General features: G+C 36.6%; 1 protein-coding gene across 3 annotated transcripts in view; it reads left to right on the forward strand.

Moving 5' to 3' along the window:
* LOC126366502 (immunoglobulin A1 protease) overlaps positions 1-21,133 on the forward strand; it is a 149,821-nt gene that overhangs the window by 125,162 nt on the left and 3,526 nt on the right. For all 3 annotated transcript variants that reach the window (XM_050009623.1, XM_050009625.1, XM_050009624.1), the window contains 3 exons: positions 17,145-17,274; positions 19,603-19,779; positions 20,050-21,103. In XM_050009623.1, the coding sequence (XP_049865580.1) occupies positions 17,229-17,274; positions 19,603-19,779; positions 20,050-21,103 (1,277 nt within the window). In that variant the 5' untranslated portion in view covers positions 17,145-17,228. The remainder of the gene's footprint in view (positions 1-17,144; positions 17,275-19,602; positions 19,780-20,049; positions 21,104-21,133) is intronic.

Genomic DNA, 21,133 nt, shown 5'->3' on the forward strand with positions numbered 1-21,133 from the left:
TTTTCAGTTTTTCATTTCATTTCGAGATTTCGTCTTAATTAGCTTTATTTCTATTTTAGGTCTCAAATCAGCCGAATGGTTATTTTTTTTTTTAGCAATAATCGTGTACTTGTTGGACCTACATGTGACCTCTAAAGGTAGTCAGTTTACCCAAATTGTCGTTGCCATATGACGTTTATAATAAATTAAATTTAATATAATCTGTGGTCAACACTAGTAAGGGCTAGGGTAGGGTAAAATGTCTTACGAGCGTGCGGTTAACAAACTTAATGAAATAACTTCAATAATAATTAGGATCACTAGCCCCAATAATGTTTATTACAAGCATAAACTATACAAATTTAATTACTGAAATGAAAAATTAACAACATTGTTTTTGTATCTATTGTAATTATTGGGCCTGAGTACTCTTAGGGCCCGCCCACAGTTTGGGCACATTACCCTAACAAAATGTCTATATTAAAATATTAATACAAAATAAGCAAAAGCAAAGGTATACACGTCATTCAGCCTACTGTAGGCGCATGAAAAGCAAAAATATTCACATCAGATTTTTTTAAATAGCATAACGTTTAATTTAAAAATACTTATAAAAAATACTTTACCTATGTAACTTTAAAAACAGAAGCACAGAGAAGCTGTACTGTTCTATTATAAAAGTACGTATACCTATTAGCAAAATGTGTAAATGAGCGACCTTCTAGGCCCCGTTCCCCAAACAAAAATAGATGGCGTTGTACAGATTTGCCTTATATACCTGAACATACTTATGCAACTCTTTGTTTTTAGGTATAAATGATGACCCTTGTTATTACACCCAGGTACAATACATCTTCCACCCATTGTTATTCAGATCAAAATAAAATAAAGCAATATAAGTAGCAACATAATTTTATACGTCTCTGATCCAAATATCAAACAACAATTATATATTTATATATCCTCTGCCATAATATTTTTGGATAATTATGTGCTCCGAGCAATGAGAATATAAGTAATTATTACGTTAAATCTGAACAGCGCCATCTATATAATTTTTAGAAAACATAGCCTAGTATTTGCCTCATTGCATCAAAATTTCCGTGCCGCATATATTACACGTGCATGCTTGCACAAAAGACCGGCAAAATTGACGTGTAAAGTATATTAATAAAGTCAGAATTTAATACAGGTAGTGTAAAATTGCGCCGTAATATAATAGCCATCGGTTATTAAACCTCCGCTTCATCAGAGCCAATACTCACTGTAAAGGGATTTTCGTTTAATACCAGGGATGTGGATCCGGAGTGAGGTAAATAAAGCCCAATGCACGTAGAGGCGGTATCATGTTGCGCCGCGATAGGTTTCTATGCAAACTTATGTATCACACGCTAATAATTACACACAGTCCCGGCCCGGAGTCCCGCTGAAGGTCCGCAAAAGCACTTCTGTGTGTAATGACCAACGCCGCCCGGTTTTAAATTAGATATTAACACAATTGTAGTTGATCAAGTTATAAAAAAAAACATTTTTATTTCAGACTTTCATCCATACACGTGTTAGTAGTTACATCCATAATTGGTTCCAAAATCGATTAGCTCCGTTGTGAACCATTATGTCGAGCAAAGGTCTACAATGAATAAGTTCTAGGTATAAATATGTTCATTTTTATGCAAACATACATACATAAACTCACTTGTATTTCCCACAGGGGTAAGCAGAGACTGTGGAACTCCATTTGCTTCGATCCTGACACACTTCTCTTGCTTCCTCCACATACATCAATCGTTTCATACACGCACGCCGGTTCGTAGTAGATCTTACTGATCCTTGTCTAGATCGTACTTGGACATCTCCCAGCCACCAACCTTCGCTTTCTATACCGCTTTCGTAATCCTATTATCCTTCATCCGCTCTACGTGTCAATTTTATGTATATATAAATACAGGTTCAATTACGGAAATGGATCCATAATAAAACGAAATACATTTCCAGAGTTTCCATTCCTCTATTGCAGACACTCTTATAATCTATTTCTTATTAGATATTTTAATTCGATCGTACCTAAGATTATAGCTGTTTCTACTTTTACTATTAGTACCACTTTAAGAAGTTAATAACCGGAGTTTTGATAAAATAAGTAAGTAGTAGGACGCTCGTCCATTATTACATGGGACTGAAACATATCTGCCGATAAGTGGGTGTGTGTACTCTATACACGTCTGGTTACCCCTTCGGGGATACAGGCGTGATGCTCTGTTATGTTTTATCAAGTATACTCCAACGTTAGGGTAGATTAATATCGGAACATAGGTCAATTACTGACGGATTCATAAATTTCTAAAAGCTTACAATGTAAGCTTTAAGGAAAATGTCAAGAAACACCCTCCCTTTTCACAAAAAAAGCGCTTGGGTGATGATATTTTCGGTCGGCTAAGCCACCAGTGGTCCTTTTTTTTAAATATTGTAGATTTGCTCCGGGTGGTATTCACTACTTAGCTATAGTTACACAGAATACTTTAACCTCGCCTATACCGTCGCCTACCTTGCAACGTTGTCAAATCCGAACTCGAACTTACCTCGATACATAAAATATAATTCAATATAAGTACTTTGTATGTACAACTATACTTGCCATTATCTCTGACCTTCTTCTGACCTTTCCATCTTTACGATATTAGAACTATCAAATCTCAGGGCACCTATTTATCAAACAGGAAATGCTTTAAGTGATATTTTGATTATCTTGTTATAAGCTGAACTCCATAAACATAACATAATACAAGTATCAATATCTACGTGCTGAAATATCTTGTTATTTAAAAGTACGAGTTTCTGACCAAATTGTTTCGTTTTTTATATTATTTTAAGGTAAAGAAAGATACGTGAACATAGTCTGAAGTTTATCTTAACAGATATATACTTTGCAACGGAGTTATTAAAAGCAAGCACTGTGGAAGTAACATTTTGGATCTTGAACCACGGATAAATGTCGCAGACGCTCAGTCGATCGGAGTGTTTCTGAAACAAAGCGGGGGGAATGTTAATTCAAGAGATTAGTATTCAAGGCAAAACAACAACTAATAAAAAGGAGCCACCGTGGGGAAAATTGAAAATATCCGCAACCGTCAGGAAAATGAGAGGCCTCTTCGTCACGCCGTGAAATTACAACCAGGGTTCGTATGCCCATCACGTCATCAGAAGTTTGTTTACGTTTCCATTTGATTATAATCTAAACGAAATTCCCTTAACGAGTGTCCGTGGATTTTCTTGGTTTTAAAATAAGGGTGGAATTGTACATTCTAGTTGGTCGTTGAAAAGACTTCGGGGAGTCTTTGGTGCGGTGACAATTACAGAATTATTAAGTACTTACCTACTTACTTATTTAACTGCAACTTTTGATATTTTATAATATTTCAGTAAGTAGTTTTTAAAATAATAATGCTTAGGTATTTAGTGAAGCAATTTCATAAATAATACGTGGTAATATTGAGTTTCTGCTCATCCCACCCCATTATACTTATAACGGGCGTGTTTTAAAAAGTTAAAACTTTCATCATTTTTGGGATGGTTACTTTAGAGAATCCCACAGTGGAGCAGTGTGGTGGAGTATACTCCTTACCCCCTCCGGTTGATTGAGGAGAGGCCAGTGCCCAGCAGTGGGACGTATATAGACTGTTTATGTTATATACTTTAGAGAATATCTAACAACGACTCTTAATTTAATACAAAGAAAAAGAACAAATTAACAGAAAATAAAAATAAAGTTCAGTATTTTCACGAAATTATAAATACAAATTAGAATTAGGAATTCCGTTTGTAGCGTCACAGATTTTGTTGAATATCTAAGAAGAGAATACGAGATTAGGATGAGCAAAAGAAATTAAATAACTCGTCTTTCAAAAAGTTTTAGGTAAATAAACCCCTGAAATACCTATAATTTGGCCGTAATCAGAAAAATGATGCTTGGTGGAATATTTTATAATACCATACGTTCCACAACCAGGTAACAATTTAGATACCTACGCCTGACACAGACAGGACAAGACTCACATAGAAGGTCATTGCATAGATTTGTAATTCAATTCCTCAACTTTCCATCTCGGTAAAGGCGTCAAGGCGTAAAGTTTCCTAGATAGCTCTCAAACTTCAACCTTCAACTTTACGCGTCGTATTTATTATACGATAAAATATTGATGTTGAACAATTTTTTGTATTTTCACATCACATCCCGCTCGCTGTAAATGTTCACCTGTGGCCTGTGCCCAGCAGTAGAATAAACATATTAGAACTTAAAATGGTAGACTCATGGTGGTACTACAGAATATTCTGTTTTCTAACCATACTACCATAGTAAACTAAGCACTGAAGTAGATAGATAGATAGATAAAATACTTTATTGAGCACAATGGACACAAAATACAGATATCAGGACAGCATATACAGAAAAGCACAACAGGCGGCCTTATTGCTCATGCAGCCATTTCTTCCAGGCAACCTTTGGGTACAGGAAAATTTTGTACAAGTATAATAATAGCGGGTTAGTGCATTCTAACAAAATAAATCATTAAAAGAACAACCTACATAAAATATTATACATAAAGTAAAGTAAGTGAAGTATCTATCTATTAATGGATAACTTATGTTTTTTATTCACAACCATTAGATATTTCATATGATGAAATAAGCAACTAAATTTCTTGCTGAAATCGATCCACTCTGAAAGTTTATAGATCCACTACGTCCTACGTCAGTGTCTACCAATATTTCAGTATACAGACCTCACTTGTCTCATCAAACCGTTTCTCAGTACAAGTATATCTCCAAGTTTTATAGCCCTATAACCACTTCGGGGTAGATTGTAAGCGAGTGAACCAGTAGCTATTTGAATAAGAGCTACAAAACGCTGATCCAAGAACACTTACCGACCGGGACTCAAACCAATAGCACTGAACAACACGTGCCAAGCAAATGAAAGGTAAACGTGACTCCAGAGAGTGCCAACTGTGTACTGAACTGACAACTAGCTTTACAATAGTTTTGATACTCAACGGGTTATTTGCGTCGGAATTTGCATAACCGTGTAAGTTCGCTCCCCATAATTATGTCTTCTATTTGAAATGGCCTGGATGGATATGACGTGAATTGTTTGTGATAACCATTTTGTGTTAGTTTGTTAGCCTACTAACTAAAACTGAGGACGACGTAACAATGTATCTCCTCATTCTACGGATAGAGTAACAAATAAGAACAAAAGTAAGTCATCTTCCTAGCCGTGTCCCGTTTTTCACAGGGTCCGCTTACCTAACCTGAAGCTTTGACAAGTCCGGTTTTTTTTACAGAAGCGACTGCCTGTCTGTCCTTCCAACCCGCGAAGGGAAAACCAGCCCAATACAGGTTAGGTCACATATCTCCGAAAATACATTTCTCGGGAATGTAGGTTTCCTCACGATGTTTTCCTTCACCGCTGAGTACATGATAATCACTTATGATCCAAACATGAATTCGAAAACAAATTCGACAATCATTGGTTTAGGCCTGTGCTGGATTTGAACCTGCGACCTTAAAGTGAGAGGCAAGCTTTGTACCAACTGGGCTACCACGGCTCAAAAACAAAAGTAAGTATTTTTAGTTTTATCCACAGTACGTTTGTGTAAACTCTACTGAGTTTGAGAAACTTATTGTAACAAACATTCAAGTATAGCAAGTTTCAATAAGATCTCGTAGTGATAGTACTCAATACGCAAACAGAAAGAAGACCAATTTTGACGATGAAGAATAAATTTTTTGTACGCCTCATCACTATCAAGGATTTCCTTTATCCGCTTTATACAGAACGTTATCTCCAATACAATCGCGTACCATATTTAGTTACTAAACGTGAAATATAAATGCCTCTAAGAATATAGAATTGTATAGATAAGACGAGACAGAATTTGAAAAAGTACGCGTAACATTGAAATACGTTCTGGCTCGATATATCTTAGAAACTATCTATAAATCGCATCAGTTTATGGCTGAGAACATGACCTTTTTTGAGTACAATGAGAATTGATGAAGGGTAAAATAGTAGGTAAGTGTGAATTAGTACGTACGAACTTTTGCATAGTGGCATTTTGCGGGTAGACCAAGTAACACGATTTAGTATTTTATGAGCGGCGCTAGTCACACACCGGGTTACCTTACATTACATCGAGTTGACTGTCGGCATCTAATACATACATACATACATAATAAACTCACGCCTATTTCCCACCGAGGTAAGCAGAGACTATGGAATTCCATTTGCTTCGATCCTCACACACTTCTCTATTTCCTCGACATTCATCAATCGTTTCATACGCGCACACCGGTTCGGAGTAGATCGTACTAAAATTTTTCTAAAGACATCTCCTTCTAGTTCTTCCTCTGCCAGCCCTACCATCAACCTTCGGTTTATATACCGCTTTCGTAATCCTATTATCCTTCATTCGCTCTACGTGTCCAAACCAACTTAACATTCCCATCTAATTTTTAGTCACTATATCTTTTACACCACATCTCTCTCTTATCACATTATTTCTCACTTTATCACTCAACTAATACAGCATCTATTACAGTTTGATGAATTTAGGAAAATATTAATTAAAGTCAGGTTAGAAGTTTAATGTTTAGTTTAATAAGTACTTTTCCAATAGTTCTTCAAAACAATTTCTAAAGGACGAAATGTCTCCGCGCATTCTGTTGCATTGTTAGCGATCTATAGCTCTTGGATTTGTCAGTTTAGACCAGAGTTATCCATCAAAGGAACCACGTTAAAGCATACCAGCAAATTGCAATGATTCTACTTAATCCCTATTCAAAGATAGGATATACTGTCAGAGATCTTTGTCTATTAGGAATCAGTTTAAACCGTTTTGTATAACTTTTAGAGCAAGTATTTATTGGTGACTATGGTCGCACTGGAGCAGCGTGGTGGAATAAACCCATACCGCCTCCGGTTAATTGAGGGGAGGCCTGTGCTCGGCAGTAGGATGTACATAGGCTGTTCATGTGTGAATTTTCGCACGATGACAAGATCGCAATGTGATGGACAAGACTCATATAGCTTGAAAAGCAAAGGGGAGATCTTTACATAGCAGCAAGCACATTATAAAAAATAAATAAAATAAAAAAGCTTTCCAAACGTGATTACAGATTGTACTTTACTAAAACTAATAGTAATCGATAAACTTCGATATTGCTTATTATTAATTTACTACCCAACAAATACCTAACAAAAGTAATCTTAAAGACCTGCGTGTCTAACCTATTAAAAAAGCGTTTAAAATAAATAACCACGAAGAGAAACCTAAGACTAAGGACCTCGCATGTTGAAAGGACATTACAAGTATTAGGTGTACATTAGCACGAATCAGGGCACAGGCCAATGTTCTCAAACATTCTGCGCAAATTAAAGTCATATTAATAAATGGCCATATTACATTACACCGTTTCATGGTACATAATTTATACTATAATGGTGATATTAAACGCAATGAGATGCGTCGACCTTAGTAGTGCAATAATGCTATGTTTCTGTAAATAAAGGTCAAAAGCTTCTGAAATATTATTTATATTAAGTTTTTTTTTGTTTATTTCATATATACGTATAGCATAAAGTGTTGTTAGTACCTATTCTCAGACAGGCAATTTTTGGGTCGTGCGTGTACTAGGCCCAAAATAAATTATGAAATTCTGATTACAAAATATAGACAGATCCAAAACTGACGAAAACATATTCAAGTTTCTATTTAACTTATTTATGAATTCTAATCAAGAAAAACGTAATAATAAGTCCGACATTTTATCACGTTTTTCTATGACGTCACAGTGTGCTTTTTCATACAAATTCCATAGCAATTTCGGGTATTGACTTTTAGTAAAAAGTAACTGATTTGACTAGTTGGAAACTAGGCTATTGAGTATCTTAGTATTTCAATAAGGAACACCATTTATGGTTCAAAAATATTATAAAATAATCGTCAATACAATCATATTATTCCCGTTTAAATTTAGAACATCCGAAAACTAAAACTCACTCAATTTTCAAAGTAATGTTGCCAGAAAACGCATCAAGCATAGAGAAATATCATCAATCAAAGAGTAAATTCATATTCATCAATTTTGTCAAAATACTGTATACGAAAGATTTGAGCTGCAAGTTATCTACGATCGCAACAATGTGAACATTTATTATAGGGTCCATTAGTCTGAGAGAGCGTGGTATTATTCAACCATTAACGGCGTCTACCCACTCAAATCTGAAATTCAAAATTTTTATTCAAACAGATAAATGGAAGAATATTCTAAGTTGAGTACAAGATTCCATTTTATGGTGTTTGTTTGAAAAATGATCTGTTTTAATGTCCCATAGCCGAACCAATATTTAAATCTTAAATTTGTAGCAAATGAGTTGGCTATTAGACCAAACACCTCCACCAGTGCAGTCCATGGCGCAGTGGAGCATACTCCATACCCTCTCCGGGTGACTGAGGCAATGTGAGTGAGGAGATATAAAGATACTAACTTAGTATCTTATCCCTGATGTTTCTCTCTTTTCTACGCCATAATTTGAATTTCAAACATAAATAAAATATGCAAAAAGCAATAATTTCCTTGTTAAAACATTTTTGGAAGCTATCTCGCCATGGATTCCACAATCAAAAAAGAAGAATAAAGGCTATGCGATGGTAATACGAGACCCCATTGATAAGCGGCCGTTACGAAGTAATGAATTTAAATATTATTCAATTAAATGCACATGAATAATTCAGCCCAAGAATGGAGAAAAGAATGCCAACCTTACCGGAGCCTTAAGGATTTTTCAAGCCTTAATTAATTATACTTCTGGCGGCATTAAAATGGAAAACATTCTTTAATGTAGTTAAATTAGAAACTTCTAAATTACACAACTTTGGATACAAATCTCGTAAGTTTGCTGGAATTTAAGAAATCGTATTTTAAACGAAATATAAAATTTACCTACTACTGCAACCCTGGAGTACCTAACGGTTAACAAGAAAAATTACGTTGTCTTCTAAAGACTGTGAATTCTTACCATTTTAAAAATCAAATAAAAATAAATAAATTGAAAACAAAATGAATGTGGAGGAAGCAAGAGAAGAGTGTCAGGATCGAAGCAAATATAATTCTATAGTCACTGCTTACCCCGGTGGGAAATAGGCGTCAGTTTATGTATGTCTATGTGTTAAAATCAAAAGACGAAAATTTAATTTAGTGCGTATATTTCTGTTCTAAAAATCTTTAAAACAAATATGACCACAACCTTACCAAAACAATTTTTCATCTACAGAAATATTTCGCACGGAGGTGGAATATGGGATCGTACAATAAAAATATGTTTGCGTACCCGTGTTCCCGTTATCTAGTGTGATATATCTGCATGTTTGTGTGAGCTCGTCCCGTCTGCGCCATAATAAATTTTGTGACAAACAATATCCAGGCCTTTGTCTGCGGACATCGAACGACGTCGCCAGGGCCATGTTCTGTATTCTAATTTACAATATGCTGATTTTATAAACAAGTTTGTGAACAGGCTTGGGCGGATGAAAATAATAATATTGTTTATAGTAATAAACCTAAAAAAGTCCTTTAAGTATTATAAAATATTATAAAAGACGACTAAAGGATTTTCACTGGAAGACTACGTTTTCAGCCCACATTTCATTTCAGTACACGGTATAAATAGCAACTGCGTAGTATTGAAATGTTTCCCAGAAAGCGTCTAGGTATAATTATGTAAAGCAAAAATAAATATCATCCTATTACATAGGTTAGTTATCCTATAACTATAAAGATGTTTTGTTCAATATCTCATAAAAGTAAATATCATATAAACTCTCGTGAATGCACACTGCAGATCAGCCTGGTTATGTTCCTTAGCCACACAACTAAAATTTTCGAGTATGCTCGTAAAATTAAAAAAATACGCTATTCACGTTCTCTTTTCCACACTTTTTTTACTCGAGAAGGGTTTATTTATTTATTTATTATGGTACATCAACAGCAGTACATACACAAACACACAATATAAAATACATAAAAGTCCTTCCTTTTCGAAATATAGAGGTGAAAAACACCTTATATAGTTACCGTTGAATAAAATGACATTAGCATTAGGTACTTAGATGTAAAATTAATCAAAGGCGAAGTCGCAGAAAACGTGTAGGTTGGCATAAAGCGATATAATATTTCAGAAGATCTAATTTCACCACTTGGTAAGCCGCCTACAATTTCCTCACGAATAATCTGCCGTAAAATATAATTTGAATAAATTTCATGCCCTGGCCCGAATAAAAATTCGATTCCGCCGTCACATAATCAATTCCATCAATGATACGGTTTGCCACAATTTCTCCGTACTTAAGTACCTTTTACCCCTACGTATTTTCGTACAGTTGGCAACATCATTCAAAATCAAAATCAAAATTATGCTTATTCTATCTTTTTAGTATAAATATATAAATTATAATAAATATATAGTATGAATAGTAGTAATATGTCCGTGATATTAATGGTAACAATTTATCATTGACCACAAAATTCGCTACGCCGCCTCGCCATTTTCATTCTAAGATGGTGAGTTTGCTAACTGTACCGATTTGACCCTTTAAAATATGCGTCACGGTGCAATATTTGTGACTAATGCGACCTTATTCGACCTTCGTTCGGTATTGGCAACGAAGGTAGCGTTTTTCATACAATTTGGAATATTTACCTAGTAGGCGGAGAGTGTAGCATTTAGGATCCATTGTTCGTATGCCAGCGAATAGAGTATGCAGGGGCGCGCCTTCGTACTTAAGTTGACTCATTGGTTCAACCGCGGCCCTCAAATACCTCGCGGAAGCTTACGAAACTATAGAGAAGCCACGGATCACGCCGAAGAAGCTACCGCGGCTTTGTTAAGCAACTTCACATTTAGCTAATGCGAAGTCCATGTTGTTACTAGTCTAAAGATCACTGGGATCCAGCACGACACAAATATCCAACGATATCAAAGACTCCAAGGCTACAACAATTAATAAAGGCGTCGATGACAAAACGTTTCGCAACGATATATGGATATGAACTATGTTTAATTGACATTCGCTCCGCATGGAAAACGTGTCGGATTGGACCTTTCGCCCTACGCGTGGATTTGCATCCAAACGAGATGAAGTCAAATAAACAAAATGAAAATCCGTTTCGGACATCATGCTGCTTAAAATTCTCGCTGCCGAGCGCGGCCGGCACTGAATTCAAATCGACTGACACCACAAAATGTTTCGATGAACGAGTGCGCAATCGCTTGCTTCATACAAATAAGACGTGCACTTGTGCTGATGTCATTTTGAAATCTCCATTTTCTTTTAGCCACTATAAGATCTTGAACTAAGAATACTTGAACGAGAGAGAAACGAGATATCATTTTTTAAAGTATCAAAACTTCAGCGCAATTTTACCGTCTGTGGTTTATATGAATTCTTCCATGCATCGGTGTATCTTGAACGTTCTCAGGTGCAGTCAGATCACGTGGAAGTAGTAAAATAATAAAAGTCTATCCTTCACGTCAACGTTTTGAATAAAATGCAAAACGTGTCTGGGATGTAGCCAAAACTCCGCGCTTCTAGCGCTAAGGCGTGTCCTGTACACGACATTTGCCAGTTCGGTAACAAACACGTCTACAAACTTCAATTTGTTACTGTAAAAATGTAATATCACATTTTATCCAATAAGTGCACGCTTGTTCTTTAAAGTTTTGGTGTTTGAAATATTAGTTTGCACGAACGGTGCTTCAAACATAACGGAGTTATTACACGTCAAGCAACGGGCAAGTTTGTGAACTTCTACGTACTTATTGAAATGTCGACAAGAACAAAAATAAATGGACTTTAACATGAAAATTCCCCCTAAAAAGAATCATACGTACGGAACAGTGCAGTTGAGAAGCACCCGGCCGGCAGTAAGCCGTCCCACCCGGGCTTGTTTATTTAACATAATATTCCTCCTCCGACGACGACTCACTCGTATCCTTTGGCTTATTGAATCAAAAAATCTTTCACAAGCATCTAATTTTGTTAGTACAAACTTACAGGGCGCTCGAAAAGACGAAAACTTTCACCAAACAATTGGGTTTTCTTGTTATTTACGCTCATTTGTATCAGTTTTGCCTCGCAAGTTCTTTATCGGAGGACATTCTGTGGGCAGCCCAAACTTGGCATATAAATTTGGCGCGGCCCGCTGTTGTTTGCCGACAATAGGCGCTCGCCAACATAAATTATCGGACAACATTCGTCTCGAGTTTACCAACAGCGATCGCCAAATATTTACATGGAGAAACGACAGATTTACTCCCAAATGTATTTCTGTAGGTTCTGACTATGCAAATAACGCCTGGTGGCCGGCCTCGGCTTATGTTTTACGTTAGAGTGGCATAGTAACTAGAGTACCTACATAGAGGGGAGATTGTAGTAAACTCTCAGACTATTAGAGCACAGAGGAAACGTTGAGGATTGAAGTATTTGTTAGATTAAACCGATCGATTTCACTTGTGTAGTCGGATTAAAACCTCGACAAGACGTCTGGAAATCTGTAAAGAGGCTTACGCCTCGTATTGAATAGAGCCTCGTAAAACATTCTCGACAATCCAGCTTTGCGGCCATAAAATATTGCAAAGATAAAACATGTTAATATCAGAAACAAACGGATAGGATAGTGATACTTTCAGTGTTATTTGGAGAAAATATAACAGTATTTTAATCATATTGTTTTGTGATATTATTTTTTTACATACTTACACGTATTCGTACCTGCAACATAATATAAAATATTCTGCAAGTATTGGCGTGTATCCCATGAGAGCTGTAGAAGAGCTCGCATATAAGCGTACGCCTCATTAAATTTTGTTTGAATAGAGGGATGCAGCCCCCGTCTACTTGGTCAGATACGTATATAAGTACTGTTGGCAGAAACTTCCAGAAAAAGCATATTTTTACGCTCTAATTAAAAAACTGTACGAAATATGTATGCGTAGCAGATTGCTACGCATTTCGTTCGTAGTGTTAATTTAATCTTTAAACGATTCATAAAATATGTTTCATTCATAAGTACGAAAATATAATACTTATATGAATAAGTTTTTCTTTCTTTAGGTATTTATTCAGAAACAATAATAATAAAGAACAGAATGTAAATCCACCACAGGCTTCGTCAGTACCAAAAAATAATAATAAAGGAAAGCATATTCAAATCATACATAATAAAATCCGCACAAGCTTCGTCAATCCTATAAGTATATTTTTATATACTTAAGTTACCTAGTATTCAGGGTTAGGTATGTATCAAAATCGATAAGCTGCATTATTTCTGTGCTTTATACTTTATTTTACAGTTAGTTACATTCGCTACATCAACCGCTAATAAAATTAATAAAAATGATTAACGACTAAATTTGAAGCTTAATTTAAAATAATGTCTAAAGCATTTCTTATCCCCTTTTCCCGAGTAGGTAAAATAAAATTATTTTCGCTGAACATAAAAGTAGTGCACCGCTAAAGTTTTCAGATACTAAACTATAATAAACCGGACTGTTTTACAACCAAGTGAAATGTAGTAAAAATGAAATTAAGCTTCATAGTTGTTTGACGTTTATGTCTTGTTTAAGTGCTAAACTAAGTAACTCAAAAACTCATCTCATACCGTTGTACGTTATTTGGAAAAAGTATCTACATAAAGTAAGTACCTTTGGGACTTCAACTTAGCTGGCGAGGCGTGGATGTATGTTAGTGACATCGTAACGAATACTAAGGGGGATGATTCAGACCATGATTAAAATTGGTGAGTTTTTTTATTATTTTCAGCGCCATACTTTTGCGACGGAAAATTCCACTTGATATCAACTCAGAATCATGATCTGAATCATTCCTCAAAGCTTTCGTTATGATGTCACTAACACTCTGTATACACCTCTGCCTACCTCATCGGGGGTACAGGCGTGATGCTATATTATGTTCGTAAAAGTATATAAGTACTCAAATGTTTTATAAATCGTATCGTTTTTTATTACACATTTCGTCATATATTCGACGTTGACACGATTTTTCTGTGCTATACACTGATCTTGAATTTAGAAAAACAAATGAAAAGGCTACTAACGTTACTTATCCAATGTCACTTAAAAATAAAAGTGTAATTGAAAAAAGAACATTCACAGACACACACTGTCTGTGTTTATGATTTACCGCACATTTCAAAAACAGAACATTTCAAATTGACAACACATTTCCAGCCATTATCTTCCCTCGATTTCTTTTTACTTTTTCATCATTTCTCTTTGCAATGCAACCCTACTCAGCCAGTCTCGGTAATGCAAAGGCTGAATAGATTCAGGGAGCAGTACCGCAAACATGGCCGCTCATCACGACCATCTCGCGGGCAAACACGCCTACATTCACACCACTATACGGAGTATTCCCCTCCACGTCAATAGGCATTGATCGTTTGGGAATACGGCACATGAAGGGTGTAAGTTAACTCGTATAGAGTACATATTACTCTAGCACTATACTTAGTACGGTTCATTTGCATTTTACGTACATCGAAAAGCGTGAAAAGTACGTATAGAGATCCTTATACGAAACATTCTCCATATTTAGCATCGTGTATACCGCGGGTGTACCTAACTACTCTAGGTATATCTAGTATAGGTCATGCTTGTCTATCTTTTTCTATCGATACCTATGTGATGTCAGAATTACTATTAAGCCGTCTGACAAGGCTCATGTAACGACTACATTTTATCTTAAAAAAAAATAGTACCCGTGATCACTACTTTTTTAACGTGCTCTCCGAAGCACGGATTTTGATACTTATAGACAACTAGGTGATCAACCCACATTATTCTTATAAAACTAGGAGTGAAAATGTTTGTGATATGCCCGTAATATAGAACACCCCGAACCTGAGGATCGAGACCCCAACGCTCTTGTCATTAGACCATGAAGAGCCACTAATCTTGGTAAATACGGCATACGAGGTCACAGAAGTACTCCCACATGGAGGCAGCTTGGTGGAGCATACTTCATAACCCACTCCAGTTAATGCGTATATCAACTATTTATGTAAAGCTGTTGTTTACATTTGAAGATTGAAAACATGACAAACTAAATAAATTTAACCAATATACAACGTAGACATCATAAGTCTCGTATATCTTATAAAATATCTGTTTTGATTATACCTACCCTTTACCTAAATAAACCAATACTTTATAGCCGTATTAACCCTTTCACGGACAGAGACCATGCGTCATTGATGATTCATAATAGGTAGTATGGAATCGGAACGTCCACAGACGTTCTGTCCTTGAAAGTGTTAATAAGGCACTCATGTGTGGTTGTGTTGGTTTTCGTATAAATTCAGATGTATTAACATCTCAAACGTCCCTTCAATATCTTTGATCGCGATTACTAAAGTAGTGAAGTGGCCTTATAATGCTTACGAAATATAAAAGTAAGCGTAAACAAAGGACTAATCGCAGCCGAGCCACAGTTACGTACGAGAAATACGTACGTAATTCCTCCGGGTTACATTGCTGGCCGAATGCATATGGTCGACGATCGGCAGTGCTAAGCATTCAAACGGTTTCAATACGGTTGGAGTGCACAATGGATGCCAATCTGGCTGGAATTCGACTTGAATGCCTCCGTGCCAACTCTGAGTGTCCACGGCGTCCATTATTCCACTACATATTATACTATAGTCACATTCATTATATAAACGACACATGGGGTTCAGTTCAGCTTCTCGATTTACTAAGGCTGTTTGCACCCAATCCGATTTAGGTGCACGTACCTACTAAGTTACGAGTAACGAATATTATGACATAATAATAACAGTCGTTTTTCTCAAAAATTACAGGTAAATAGATACCATATAAAAAACGAATAATTAAGATGATTGCCCATTGAGTGTAAGTAGTGACGTATGCAACTAGAATATCAAAATGTTTTGCCTTTATATTAAACTTCAAATTGTATTAAGAAACAGAGGATCTGTGTTGCATTTCAAATAAGTACATTTTGTGTCTACAAATACCAAATGTCAAATCCGACAAGGAAAACGGAGTCGTGAATTACCAGGTACAACCTTTATCAAGATCATAGCATAGCACGCCTTTTATACGCTTAGTTAACAAACTGAACGCGTAGTTTTTGAAGATCAAATATTTGTACACTGCATAGAAACCTTAATACCTGAATGCCAAACACGTCGGTAATCGTTTGGCGAAAAAGTTGATGAGTAATTTTAAATGCGTATCGGCACATTTCAACACAGTCTGAATATAACGAAACTTAACAAATAATACTATGCACCCCTTCCATAGATGATAGAGCGCCAAATTGTGGATATTCCATTTCCTTTATTATAAAATTTTGGTGAAAGAGAGGAGGCCTACACCCAGCAGTGGGTGGATACAGGCTGAGTAGATAGATAGATAGACAATTTTGGTACATTTTTTATGGAATTTATATTAAGTTACCTAATGCACCACACATTGTGTGTGTATTAGGCCACACATAAACTAAGTCATCGGAATATAACTTGCAAACGCACTCGGTATTAGCGCAAGATAGATTTGATAAACCATTTTATAAAGATAGCCCACCAGTCCATCACGTTATACGGGATGCTTTTCCAATTTGCACTATTCTATACTCTATCGCAGTACTGATGAATAACCAAACAGGCAATTAAGCAAATACTACTTAAAATAAATTGTTGTACTGAAATGAGGCATCGATCGGCCGCAAGCCATCGTTTTGCATATAGGCTGATTATTTTGTCCGGTGAAGCGTCACGCGACCGTACAACCGATTTTATATTCATTTTCAACGTCAGACACAGCGACACACGGGGTGAGCTTCGCATGATTACACATCGTGACGAGTGAACACAAACAACACTTGTTTGGTTGTTTACCGGGATCATTCCATTTGTGTTACGTACTCAACTTGCGGAGGCGTGTGAAACAAACACTTGAAATGTACTGTCTTGGTTATGGTTATTCTACAAAATCATTTGTACTGTCACAAACTTTCTATAGGATACAATATATTAAGTACCTATTATTTTTTTTGTTTCAGGTTATTTTTCGGAGTATGCGTTCGCGCAAGATGCGAACGCGCCTCGGTCTCTTCTGTTGCTGACGTCATCAAGAGACAATTGTCATGGATCCCAGAATCTTCGTTCTACTGGCGGTAGCCAGCCACTTGTGTAAGTTCACTACTGGGGCAGTATGGTAGAGTATGTTCCGTTTTCCCTTCCGATACGGTATTGTATTCTGTCAATTAGGTAGATAATGATCGTTTATCGAACGTTTATCAATTAGATGCAAATCCACAATAAAGCAAGTCGAGTCATCGGCTCTGCAAAAAAATACTTTCGAAATTAATTTCAAGTATGTTCTAAAGTATGTAAGAAGCGATAGTACTAGTTCGTCGTTTTATTATATTTCATATGTATTTCTGGCCTCGTATACAACACTAAAAGAAATGTCCCATAAATCCCGAAATTAAGGAACCATAAAAGAGGACAGTACATAGATAATTCTTTTTCCGATCCACAAGATAAATGGCCTAAAAAACGAAACGAACGCGCGATGATCAATCCATCATCCAACGAAATAAATAATATATAATCTTAATCTATTTTCCCGTTTCCCTGCGCTATCATTTTCAAATTCCGTATGCAATAAAATTTATATTCGTATCACCAATCAAATGATCGGGCGACTATACTCGAATCATCAATTGATATGTTGGCTTAACATTTCACAGGCAAAAAATATCACCAATAAATATTTTGCATTCCGCTTAGAGTGTCACTCTTGTAATGCTATTTGAAAAAGTTTGAATGGGTCAAAAGGGAGCCATAAATAGGGTAAACATGTCATGTCAATATGCAAAGCTCATGAATAAAGGATAATATAATATAAATACAAAGCTATAAACGGGTAATAAAAAGCATTATGCCTCCAGTTTACTGTTTCGTATGTTTATGTATGTACGGTATGGTTAGATTGGAAAAGCAGGGGGCTTCTGAGATCCTCGATCCGTATCTAAGGTGGACTATCTCAGACCACTTGCCAGCAAATGGGCCGGAAGTAATGTGAATATAGAGACACGACTGCACTATAATTTGTTACCCACTTCCGATGGAACTCCGCTATGTAAATTTTATTCTGCGAGCGCTTTCAATTTTCAACCACTGGACTTTGAACGCAAACTCGCATTTAAAAATTACACTTGTCGGAGTTTAATCCATTTTAAATCACCATTTTAATCCACGTAAATAAATACATAAGTAATAAATACTACTCTATCATGAAAATCATAAAAAGTTATAGGCTTGTTCTGTAGGTGATCGTTAGTTGTCGGCGATCAACAACTTCTTTCGCGAATGACGTCACGGATCATTAATTTGACGACCCGATATCTTGTCAACGATATTGTTTGTAAACACCCTCTCTTTATGCCATATGAAGGCACTATTACGGGTCATTTGCGAACCAATGGTACTGAAGTAACGTCGCCGCTGACTTTTTTCGTTATCAGAACGCTTTTGCTTTAAGCTTTTAACATAACATTCTCGTAAGTGAGCTCGATATAAAAAGTTTTGGTTCAAGCTTGTACTTATCGCCATTAGCTCAGGAGTATGCTCGCCGAAACTGTAGTGGCCTACGTATTTACTTTGAGTAAAAGTTATCAATATCACATTTTATCAATATCCAATAATTGCTCTCAGACCTCCGCGTCTCCCCTCGACCCAATTTTCAAGAACACCCTATTTTATGTATTGCACTGAGCAACACGACTGGATGAGCAAGATTTAATTTATGAAATTATTTGCGCTACCCTATAAAGGAAAATTTAACTTGATTTTCGACAAATTGCCTTTGAAAATTAATCTCACGTATTTTTAATAAAACCTGAATAGAAAATCTCACTAGCTTCTCATTATTCTACAAAGTTACAAAGTAAACGTGTTTTAATAGCTGATTCAATCAACTTTTTTGTAGTATTACGATTGGCAATATGTTTCACATCCACTCACTTCTAGATGACAGCAATTACCTAGACGCATACCCATTAAGCTTTAGACAGACGGACCGCATTTCAACTGCAATCCGACTGCCAAATTGCAGTTCCGATGCAGTTTGAATGCAGTTGACACGACTGCAATAGAACTGCAAACCAAACGGGCAGTCCGATTGCAGTTCAATTGCAGTTGGCGTGCAGTCGTGCTGCGCAGTTGGTTTGCAGTTCTATTGCAGTCGTGTCCACTGCATACAAAGCGCACCTGAACTGCAATTAGTGGTTAGATTGCTGTTGAAATGCGGTCCGTCTGTCTAAAGCCTTACTCATATATTTATATATGTTGACACCCCTTAAGAAGGTGCATTAACGAAGAAATAATCTAGATAGATAACTCTAGTCCAAATAAAAGATAAATGTATTATTGGGTAGGTTAGGTACCTATTGATTGTAAATACTTATAATCATGGTTTTAGCTCATCTAATCAATTTGTTAATATTCTTACAGGTGGCGTTACATCCGCTGATGGCCCAGTCTATGGCGGAGGTCAACCCGCCGCACCCGAATCACCACAAGCTCCAGCGGGCAACATGATTACACAAACAGTCTACGGTTTCTTGGACTTCACCACCACCATCGGAAATACCGTGATGGTCTTTTCGCCCCAGTCTGCACCTGCGCCAGGTCGATAACTTACCCATTCTTATTTTTTTATTACGGACCTACATACATATTGAATATATTGAAATCAATAATTAATTGATTAAGATTTCTACTCTATGCTTCGAGGGGAGGCCTGTGCCCAGTATTCAGAAGTTGTTCGTGAATTTCTCCCCAGCGGAGACTTAACACTTAAGAGAATCAGTAGTAACACGCATTACAGTTGCATGCGAAATATTCTCAAAACAGCTTGGGACAGTATTTTAACCAATATACTTTATCATTACATTTCAGAACCACCGACAACGGAGAAGCCAGTGCAAGAAAACATAATTGAAACAAAGCCGCCGCCTCCTTCTGTGTCCAGCGTGAAGCCTGAAGCTATCAAACCGAGTAAATTGTCTGATAAAGACAAAACCAACAAACCAGCCGTTACCGCTTCTAGCTCCATGTCCCCACCGAAAAAAGACGAGAAAGCCTCCAATGTACCAAAATCAACTGCAAAAGAACAAAAACAAATCATCACAAAAGTTGAAGTTGTTGCTGGCCCCTCAAAAATTGTAGAATCGCCGAAAGTATCTCCGAAAGTAAACAAACAAAGCTCTCAAAATAAAAAACCGAAAACAGAAATCAAAAGTATTACAAATGTGGTAGCGAGTAAGGTGGAAGTGAAACAAGGTCCGCCAGCATCTGTTATTCATTCCAAGGTAGAAATCAAGTCGAGCCAGCCTGATGAAGAGCCTGCCATCTTGATTACTAACAATAACATCGGTGAACCGGAATACGATTTCCTCCAACGCCAACCGTCCGAATTTGTCGAAGAAACTTACAAGGTTATTAACATACGACCTTCTAAGGCGAATGGTCAGAAGCCGAAACACAAGAACAGGGTACATCCTCCGTCTCCGCCTCCGGATGATGAAGACCATCCCCTTGGCCTAGTTACTACACTCGGAGGTACTATAGTCAAAGACGGACTTACAACTGTCCATGAAACCAGTGTCATCGGAACCTTTATCTCTGGCAAATATGCACAAGTATTAAACAGCAACTCAAAAGTACTGCCAGCTGGCGGTCATAGACCTAAAATTTCGCCAAGTCCCACACATAGAATTCTAAAAACCGCCGCACCAGCTGTAGCAAAGAATCATAGACACAATTTGGAGCCAACTCCATCAATAGGGGATGATGACAGTGGTTTTAGTAAAACCACAAGAAGACCAGCTGGCAGCTCTTTTAAAAATCGACACAGACCACAAAGTAACTCCGATAACGAAGCCCATGAAAACGCTCCACCTCCGCAAACCAAAAAGTTCAAGAATAGAAATTCTTCACAAAGGACTCAAAGGTATTTTTAAATTTATGGATATAGTTTCAT

The sequence above is a fragment of the Pectinophora gossypiella genome, chromosome 4 (genome assembly GCF_024362695.1).
Source record: "Pectinophora gossypiella chromosome 4, ilPecGoss1.1, whole genome shotgun sequence".
Taxonomy (NCBI): Eukaryota; Metazoa; Arthropoda; class Insecta; order Lepidoptera; family Gelechiidae; genus Pectinophora; species Pectinophora gossypiella.